At 30.5% G+C, this 11,204-nt stretch overlaps 1 protein-coding gene across 1 annotated transcript in view; it reads left to right on the top strand.

Moving 5' to 3' along the window:
- The first annotated feature begins 6,623 nt into the window (after positions 1-6,623).
- The window catches only part of LOC100571709, a 37,893-nt gene continuing 33,312 nt past the window's right edge, over positions 6,624-11,204 (top strand). The window contains exons 1-2 of the mRNA XM_029485849.1: positions 6,624-6,762; positions 10,608-10,793. Of these exons, the coding sequence (XP_029341709.1) occupies positions 6,688-6,762; positions 10,608-10,793 (261 nt within the window). The 5' untranslated portion in view covers positions 6,624-6,687. The remainder of the gene's footprint in view (positions 6,763-10,607; positions 10,794-11,204) is intronic.

Here is an 11,204-nt window from a genome sequence, read left to right as displayed (position 1 = left end):
CTCTATGAAAACATTGAAACATTAGTATATATATTTTTGTTTTATTTTTTATTTAAATTAATATCGAAAGATTAATGGGCCTCACTGAGGAAAACTCGTGTGGAGGCCCATGGGTTATCTTAGATTACAAATAATTCTTATTGTTTTAAGGTACATGTAACATATATTTAAAAGACAAATAAAGAGTTTTTCATAAATAAATCATACAAATAATTCCAGTAACTACTACAAACGTTAAATTAGTATGTTACATACAATTTTAAGTTTTACACACATATTCATATCGTAGCCAGTGGTTAATTTTTTTTTGAATATGGGTAGTGGTAAATTAATCATATCATTGGGCATCAAGTTAAGTATCTGTGTTCCCAAAAAATAGTGAACTTTTCGGTAACTAGTTTTTGAGGGCCAATCTAAGGAAAATTTACTAGCTGCATAGGTACCTGGTGTTGACCCCATGGTTTATAGAAATCAACTGATTATGTTTTTTCATATATATGGTGATTGTTTTTAGGTATAAGAGTTCTATATTGAGGACATTTAAGTCTTCGAATAGTTTTTCGGTTTGATATCTCCAATTTTTTTGTTTGCGACCCTGAGTGTTTTGGCATTTCTGGAGCGGTAGAAGGGCGTTGTTGTAGGCACCACCCCATCCGATTATGCCATACGATACTATTGACTCGAATAGTGTTAAGTATATAGTTCTGATGTCTTTGAAAGGTAATATTTCACGTAATTCTTTCATTATGATTATTTTTTTTTTTAGTTTATTTGTGACGGATGTAATCTGGTTTATCCATTTCATATCAGAGCACATTTCTATGTCTAAATACTTACAGTTTTTGACAATATTAACCGAGTTACAATCACAGGTTTCCAATGTATTACAGTTGGATTCGTGGATTTTTATATTGTGTATGGGTGGTAAAGTTTGTTCAGACAGTGAGTGGAGTAAGATGGTTGATTTATTGAGATTTAGAAATAAACTGTTATCGCTCAACCAATTATAGATAGATTTAAGATCGACTTCAATGTTTTGGAATACTTCATTCCAAGAACTAACAATACAGATCAGTACGGTATCGTCTGCATAACACACTATTTTACTATTTAAATTAAGTAATTTTATATCGTTTAAATGGATGTTAAAGAGAACAGGAGATAGTGTAGTACCTTGAGGTACTTCGCATTTTCTAATATTTTCACTAGAAATAGTACTGTTTATTTTTACCCTCTGTTTTCTGTTTTCTAGCTGATAGGATTTAATGAGAGACAAGGCCGGTCCAGTTATGCCTATATTCTGTGTTTTACTTAGAAGTTTATCGTGATCCACTGTATCGAAGGCTTTAGCCAGATCTAAATAAATTGTAGCACATTTTTTTTCTTCATCGAGTGCGGTATAGATAAGTTTTGTGACATTAGCTATTGCTTGGTCCGTGCTTCTATGAGGTCTAAAACCGAATTGATATTCAAAAAGAAGATTATTTGATTCTAAGAAGAATATAAGTTTTTTTTTTATGATTTTTTCAAATGTTTTAGCTATGTTTGAGATAACTGATATCGGACGAAAGTTTTCGAGAGTTGAGATAGGCCCTTTCTTATGTATGGGGATTATTATAGCTACTTTAAAGGCATCTGGTACTTTATTTTGTGATATGCATAGATTAAAAATATAACTTAATGGTTTACAAAATGTTAAACTATGTTTTTTTAGTAAATCGGAGGATATCTTATCAAGACCGGGTGAAGATCCGCTTTTTAATTTAGAGATAGCTTCAAAAATTTCAGTGTGAGTGATTGGGTCAAATTTATTAAAGCAAACTTTGTTTTGCGAATTATTGTCGAAGTTTTTAGTATAATTGTAGGTATTTTTACGATTTTTTAGTGACGTAATTAAATCGGTAGCTACATTTGTAAAATACTTATTAAATTGTTCAGATAAAACATATTCAGGGTTTTCATCAGTATAATCATTTTTGTTTTTAGAGTTATTTAATAATTCTTTAAGATTACTTGATTTCTTATTTTTGCTAAGATATTGTTAATAGTCTGCCATTTAAGTTTTGTGTTATTTCCAGATTTTAGTAATTCTGCTTTGTAGTAAAGGATCTTTGCATTTTTTATTATTTTTGTAATTTTGTTTCTAAATTTTACGTAGTAATCTTTTAATTTTAAATTAAGGGGGTGTTTCTTGACTTGTAAATGAAGACGGTCTCTTTGTCTTATTGAGTTAATAATCGCGGTAGTTGCCCATGGTTTCAATTTTTTGGTTTTTGAAGAGATGGATATTTCAGCCGAGGCTTGGTTTTTTAGGTTATTTAAAGTGCTAGTGAAATATTGAGTGGCATTATTTACATCAGTGAATTCAAGTATTTCTGACCAATTGTGGTTTTCAATTGAGTTTGATAGTTTTTGATTATCAGTTTTTAATATTTTAAGTGGATTTGGCATATTATTTCTTTTATCTAATATATTGTCGGATAGTGGTCCGTAATGTTAGAGAGTACAATTATTGGTACTATGTTAGTATGTGACTTTGTTTTAATAAAAATATGATCTATACAGGTATTTGAAATTGGTCTAGTGATGGTATTGATAAGCGATGCAAACCCGAACTGTGCCATTGTCAGTAGGTACTCTTCTCGTATTTTAGAATGCTTGATTAAATCAACATTTAAGTCACCTAATAACATTTTGTAACTAGCTGTTTTCAAAGTGGAATTTAAAAGTATTATATCATTAAGCTCGAGTAAAGTTACGTCTGTATTACTATTGGGTGATCTATAAATCGCGTAAATCAAGAAGTCAATTTTTGACATCCTAAAAGAAATCTCTAGGGCTGTTAATGCTTGTGTATTGGTTTCGGTAACAATGATATCACTTAATGTGTCCTTTAAGTAGACTACAACACCATCATTTTGATTTTTATTGTTTTTGGTGGAGTATGTTGTATAGCCGTTTATTGCGAAGTTATTAATTGATATGTTATCTAAACCTAGCCATGCTTCGGTTAAAGCGATCACTTCAAATTTGGTTTCAATGTTATCAAGAATAATGCATAGTTCATCGAAGTTTTTTTTAATACTACAGATATTTACTGTCAATATATTGAGTGAGTTTTGTTTGTATACTAAGGTATCTAGATTATCAAAAGAGCAATTAACCGAGTTCGCGGTATTTACGTCTTCATGTACAAATGCGTAATTAGTGTTATCATTCATTATAATATGGTGTAGGATATAATATACAATTTGTTATTTATAACGTAAAACTGATCGTAGAGCCTATTATTGTTATGGAAACGCAGATAGCGATATCGTTCAAATAATGATTTGAGAGAAAGTAATATAGGCTGGTTAACTGTACTTTGTAATTCTGGGATCGATATGAATATGGTGTTAACAGATAAATCCATTAAGGCTAATATTAAAAAATAATAATTGATAAAATGTTTAACAATAAAATAGTGATTATAAAAGGTTTGATACACGGTAATAATGATAGGTAATTGAGTGAGATAAGAGCAAATAATATGATATGTTATGAGTATAAGAGTTACAATTTGAGTAGAAAGATATATATAGTAAAATAGTAATAAATATGTGAGATTAGTATTTACGAATTTTTGTTTTAGAAGTTTAAATCTTCATATTGTCCTTTGATGTTTTGAATTGTGTTCTCGCTGTCGACACGTATTATCTTTTCTGTTTCATTTTTGCGTAAGAAGATTATTGCGTTTTTTGTCCATACAAATTGAAAGTTTAGCTGTTTTTTAGGTCTCTGGCTTCTTTGAATAATTTATTTCCCTTGGTTGTTAAGTTTTCTCTAATATATATGGGTACATCCGGTTGGATGTCAATAAATTTACTAGAGAAATTCCTAAATATTTGTCGAGCTTTGAGAAAATCAACTTTAACTTGGCGGTTACTAAAGCTGACTAGGATTCTTCTAGGGCGCGTATTATTATGGTTAAAACCAACTCTATGACAATCATTAATCATAGAGTCATTTATGTTTACGTTTAGCTGTGTACCAATATTTTTAATAAGTATTGCGCAGTTTTCATTTTTATTTTCGGGGACACCATCAATGATAATGTCGTTGGCGATTTGGCGACGTTCTATGGATTCAATCAGCTGTTTTTCCAATTGAGATATATGTGTTTTCAGTGCTTGGTTTTCTGTGATAATTTTATCAATAGCGTTGAATTTAGTATTCAGAATTTCAAAATTTTTGGCTGTATCGTCCTTGTGATTTTGAAAGCAATCCCTGAGTTGTAAAATAATTTCTTTGATCTCAAGTAGTTCGTTACTTTCTAAGTTGGTTGGATTTTCGAGTCTAAGAGAGGCTCTTTTGGCGCTAGCGCATTTGCTGCATCGCCATATGTTATTGGCTTCTTTTAAGTAGTCAATATCCTCTTTAGTGAGTTGTTGGCATTTTGCGTGCCATGTTAAGTCACAATCAATGCATTTTATGGAGGGTGCTTTAGTAATATTAACGGAACATTTATTGCATACGGGCATCTTAAATAGACGGAGAGAGAATAAAATAAAAAAAGAAATAGATGGTTTATCGATTTTATTCTCGCAGTCTCGCTATACTTTTTGAATTCACTCCATAACCCATTACGAAAATACTGAGTTAATACAATATTAACATTTAAACAATTTATTTAATTTTCCTTTCCTCGTCTTAAAAAAATTGGTTTAATTCAGGTGAAAATAAATTCCATTTTGCTGACGGAAAATTTCCGAGTGGGGGGGTGTTACACCATGACCCCCTTCGATTCATCCCTGACTACAATTATTTAAAAACAATGAAACTTACCTTTCGAGTAGACGTTGTTTCCAGCACGTAAATTAAATACTTTATTAATAAACGACAATTTTTTTATTATAATTTAACTAAAATGTAATATATTAATTAACTAAAAATAATAACTCAACTGAATAAATGATAAGTTAATTTGACGAACACAAAATGCTTTATGCATATTCCATACAAGCACTTGAAGTTCTGTAGATCGAGCATAAATGACAACAAATTCTCTAAAATATCTAGTGGAAAGTGTGGAATTCACTCATCGATTATCGGTTTATCGGTTAGGTCGTAATAATTATCATGAAGCAAATGGCCTGGTAGGGTGGTTGCTGGCTGGTTAGTTCAAGTGAAACACATTTCTAAAAATAAGCACCTAATATACACTTTGTTATTGGTATCTATTCACCATGAAGTGGGGTGGCGGTGCAATTTATTATACCCGTATTGCCATTTTATTAACGTATACAAAAATATAATAATTAAATAGCAGTTATAATTATAGTTCATAATATACGAGATTACTAGCAGCATTAATATTCGAATATTGTATTATTCTTGATTCAGATAATATAACAAGTTTATGTGTAGCATTGTCATACTTTACGCCAATACTTTATCTAGGTATCTAATATCTATAACTATCGGCTATACCTACCCACCAACCACGAGAGCACATGTAGTTGCACTCCTTGCTTACTTGTCTGGGCGCCACTGATTATCATCATTTCCGTATGAAAATTATCTTCAAAATTTTAAAAAGATAGTGAAACCTGGACGATTTCCACTAATTCACATGTATTCTTCGTATCAGTGAAGAATGACACTGCGATATTTCCGACATTAATTCATCTTTAATTTATTAGCCTGCTCTAGACGGTCATCATTTTTTGGACCACTCCCAGATAATTTGCCTAGAAAATTAAATATTCTATTTTAATATTACTAAACAGTTTATCTTAAGAGTTTCCAATTTAAAAAGTAAGAGTAAAAAAAGATGACTGTGTAGTAAAGTATGACTGAAAAGTTTGTATTATTAAAAATATATTGTCTATAAATGGTAAAATATTTCTAGATTGTTTACGATTTGAATATGTCATCCTACTTTATGAAATCCCATGTCCCTCACCTGGTGTTGGTATGGTGGAGTGCAGCAATATCTTATGTGAACTAGAATTGTATGATGTCAATAGTTTTTAGTTTAAAGGCTTGTTATATTCCCAAATCTGAAGATTTAAATATTGCATCTAGTTACTTTGTGTATTAGTTTAACCCTTAAATATACGCCCGTTGTTTTCGTTTCGGAGAATAACATAATTTATATAATATTCCAATAACATGGTTAAATTGTGATAGTCAGAACAACTCCTTTAATCTTTATAGTTAATAATTATACATTTTACTGGCCACAAGTTTATAAAGTAAAAGAAGCTAATAATGATGCTATTATAGACAGAAATTGGACAAAAAAAAGTGGCAAACTATTGAACATAGATGGTAAAATAGTTTTTTTTCTATTTTAATCATAAATATTCATGTAATTTATAGATTCTTCTAGAGAAGGAAAATATTTGCCTACAATTGGAAATTAAAAAAAATAACTGTCATAATTGAGTTTATTGATGAGCAATCGGTCGAAGTGGTATCTTACAGCTGGATCAATGCAGATCAAGTTGATAGAGCGCGAGGTTTCGATGCACTGTGTTTCTGTTATTATAATATATAGTGGCTAGATTTATTTGTTTTACAACTTAATATTTATGGTAACGCTATTAAAATTATTTTTCTTTAATAGTTATTATTGATTAGTTTTTATGTTTAAAAAAAACGTATTAAGAAGTTATACATAAGAGATAAATGTAATAAAAAATGACTGAAATGGATGATTCTAGAAAAAGACTTTTGTTGCTCACAACCAAAATTCCTTCCGATGTATTATTTGCCGTAAGTTGCATATATATATATACACTAGCTGATCCACTTTGTATCCCATTAAATGTATCAACTCTATATGACTCAAACTTTGTTCAATTCGTTATTTAATATGCAGTGTATGGTGTTCAAAATAGGTATATCATAACTTTTCTGTTGCCTGGAATAAAAATTCTGATTCGCAGCAATATATTATCAGGTAGGCAATCTACTTGCGGTAGATTGCGGACCCCGTGATGTTTGTACGCAACTTTATAATTTAACTCTAAAGTATCAAAGTTATACCTAATATGTCTCTGAACTCCTCATAAACAGCTGGACTAATTGTGAATGCTGAGTCTGTCGACCAATATTTCCTCCTCGTCCACGAAGACGTGGCATTGTTTTATGTACGTAACTTATATGTGAGTCTAATGCACGTGCGTTACACCAGCCCCCCTACTTCTAAAAATAATTAATATTTTACTATGTATAATAAGTGCGTAATTAGTATGAATTTGTACAACCATTTTTGAAATTTGTACGCAACTCGTTCTACGAGAAAAATCCATTTTTGTGAGTGGGGGGGGGGGGGGGCGGTAGTAACGTTATTCCAAAAACAGAATATAAAAAATGGAAATATGCATATAATTACAAATGTATATAGTTATCAATTTTTTTATAAAATAATTTATAAATTGTAGCGGCGTCTTACTAAATACCAAAAATACAGTTTTATATAGTTTGATAATATTTTGTTATATGATGTTACCTAGGTATTCACTATTTTTAATTTAAGTATCACTTGTTTTTTTAGATATTTATAACTATAAATCAATTGTTATAATTATTTGTTTTTATTATCACTATTTTTATGTTTATTTTTAAATTCTTATTATTTCTAAAACATGTTTTTTCTAAAAATCATCATTTAACACATTATTTACATTATTTCATATTCAATACTATATATTATTTAGCATATAATATGCAATTGTATATGTAGGTACTAATGTTACTTCTACGATATTACAGTATAAAAGGGAAATTAATATCTCAAAGAAAACACATTTTTAATATGGAAAGGACAGTAGTATGAAAATAATAATTATGTAACAAATATGTTTATTATTTACTCTCTTTATTGTAATTATAGGCATACTAGATAATATTTATAGTAATCAATTTTTTAATAATTAATATAAATTAAATTCAATGTCTGTGTATTACATTATTATTGTTTTAATGGTTTGGATTAAATAGTGTATAACAATAATTCACACGATACTTGTGTTGTTTCTTTTACCGGTATTGGCTTTTTTTTAAGGTCATCAAATAATTCCCAATTTTTGCCGCATCTTTTTGCGTAAGCTGTGTAATGTCCTACTGTATTCCGAAGTAAACTTCTCCCTCTACAAAAATATATCACTCCTCGTAGTTCATATGAAATAGAGTTCATATTTAAAACTTGAGGCATATCACACAGCTTAATGTATATCCATTGTACACCCTGCATAATTGCTGTTGTTACGTGCAGCCCTTTCAGAATCCAAACGATGTTGTGATTTGAAATAATAACACTAATTTCAAAGTAATAATATGTGTTTAATAATATAGAACAATCAAATATAGTATTATGTAGAACTATTTCGTGGTAGTAGCGGTGTAGCGGTGTAGCGGTGTATAATGGCTGGTTGGCGTGAAGTGACTTCGTTCTTGCTGGTCCAGGTACATCTGATCAGGCTGTGCTCCTGTCTCCCTTATATATGCTGTCAGCTCCTTTGATCTGGTCAGTATACGGAACTCGCAGGTGCCTTGGGTGTGGTCGTAAAAGTTGTTGTTGTTGTCGTATTGAAGAAACCACCGTCTTGTGCTCATAGGTTGTTATGTTAAATGCTTTTACAAGGAGAACCGCATAGTATGGTTCGAATAAGTAAAAGCGGTTATAATACCTTCTAATACATGCCCATTACAATGTGTTCAATATTTTCACCTAAATAAGCATCAGAAAAATTGTATTAATATGTATCCAAATATTTTAAATGATAATCATACCTTTCCAAAAGATTATTTCAATGAGAATGTGCACTGGCAATATTGTAGGCTCTATAGTTTGCAATCCATTGCAGCGTGTTGATTCAGAGGTTTTAGATTGTACACATACCAATTTTTCCGTACGGATGCGATCAATTAGAAACTCTTGTAGTTCATGCAATTGACCATTTTTTGTTTGGAATGTTATATAGCTTACTGATCGTTGATATGGATGGTGTTTTTCACATTCCTTGTTTGAACAATTGACTGTCTCAATAACTGAAGGAAACTCAACCAACATTGCTTTTATAACTTCCACGGCTGTTGTAGATGAGAAGTGTAACATCATTTTGTAGGGTCTCCAATTTTGGGTTTAATCGATCAGCTATCAATTCAGCTCTTTGTGTATAAGAAATTCTATTTTTCAAAATTGTTGATATAAATTCTATAAATACTGTATTTTTCTGTAGTAATTCATTAGAAAAAATCTTGCTATCACAAAATGCCACCATAATCAATGATACTACAGCATCAAATGCACACGTATTGCTTAAAATAATAGCACCATCAATATTTATAATTTTAAGGCTTTTTAATTCATCTTTGAGGAAAGGGAGCGTTTTTATATTTTTTCTAGCATTCATATCAAGATGGCGTAAATGTGTGTTAGGAAGAAGATAAGAATTACTCTTAAGTTTTTTTTGTTTTCTTATTCCATGTCTCTATTTAGATCGACATTCCTAACTTCTGAACAATTTTTACATATCCGTAAACTTTCATCTCCTTCGATATGTGAAGAACAACTTGGAATAGCATGAACTGGTGTTTTACACATTGTGCATTTATGAGCACCATTAATTGATGGCAAAGATCCAGTGGAACACAAAGGACACTTGTAAACGTCATCTTCTATGTCATTGTTATCAGGAATGATATTATCCTGCTTATTTATGAATAGATTATCTGAGTTTTCACTTATGGATCTACATTTTTGTCCAGCTTTTAAAAGTGATGATCCGCGAAGTGATTTTATGTGATGTTCAAGAGAGACTCTATACTCATTGGCAAATCTATGTGATTTAAGGTAACATTTTTGAGTTTCTGGAAACTCGATTCAACTGCTGCAGAGCTTGAAGTTTCTTCGCCAAAACCGAATATGGGAACCATAATTGCTGACCACAGTGGCAGTAATTTTTTACATTTTTCTATATATGGTATTAAAGAAGGTAAATACATAGGGTTGATTCCTAATCCTTCTTGAACCAGGGACTTACTGTTTTCATGTATTTTTTCTGCCCAGGATTTAAATGGATTTTCTTCACTTAAACCTTCAATTTGACACTCATATTCTTCTTCCAACACTTCACGAGCATCATTTTCAGACTCAATAAAAGCCATGATTTCATCAAATTTATCTTTAAATGTTACAAATCCAGTTGTCGTAGCTGATATTAGGACATTATAATTTTTATCTCGTACCTCTATGCTTTCTCACACAATATTGACCCTTTATTAAATAGTTTTCTACATTCCTTTCTATACGTATTTTGATAATTTTTGATAGAATTTCGAATGCGTGTGTAAGTAGGCTAAGCGTTGTGAATTTTCGCATATTATAGATAATATCATATGGATATTTTAGTCAACCAATAAATATCCACTGGACTGTGTGGGTGCTGATATTATTAATGTTTCATTAAATTATAAATTGTAATAATAATAATAATGTCTTTATTAGTCATACAATAAAGATTTAATATAAAATCTATATTATTCTCTCTTCTTATTCTCAATAATATATATAATATATATATAATATTGCACTTTTTATTTTTTGGATGCAGCTATCTCTGCCGATCTTCTTTACCCGTCATCCTCAGCATGATAGAGGTAACGCTGCTCTAAAAATGTCAGTCAAACTCAAACAGCAAGGCGAAGATATCACTTACTTAGAGTTTTGCAAGCTGTTCGTCGACATCTACCAAGACCAAAACGTGTTAAATATTTGCAAAGAAATTTACTCGTCCCAGGTAAATATTATTTAAAAAATGTGATGTAAGTGTTAAATTTGAATTCTATGATAAATTGTTGTGTTTGAAGACGATCTGTCATCCTATATTACTACTAACAGTGGCAAAGAGTCATAGATGACGAGACAACGTATTCTCACTTAGATAGACGATTAATTTGGTTTTATTAAATTTAAATAAAACATTTCATATGTATATTATAATATTATTATTTCAATATGTCGAAATCTTTTTTCTTATACTGTTGTAATATTTAAAAAAATACTAGTTGTGGGTACGTGCATGATCAGGATGTGCCTGGCGTGGTTATTTCATCCAGTAAACATCCAAATATCTACAGAACAGAAATAATCATGATACGACGTATTACTTGGTGCGTAGGTGGAATTGAAAAACGTGTAGGGGTCATCG

Source organism: Acyrthosiphon pisum, chromosome X (genome assembly GCF_005508785.2).
Source record: "Acyrthosiphon pisum isolate AL4f chromosome X, pea_aphid_22Mar2018_4r6ur, whole genome shotgun sequence".
Classification (NCBI taxonomy): Eukaryota; Metazoa; Arthropoda; class Insecta; order Hemiptera; family Aphididae; genus Acyrthosiphon; species Acyrthosiphon pisum.
The sequence above is the reverse complement of the archived record's forward strand: the minus strand, read 5'-3'. Positions and strand labels throughout refer to the sequence as shown.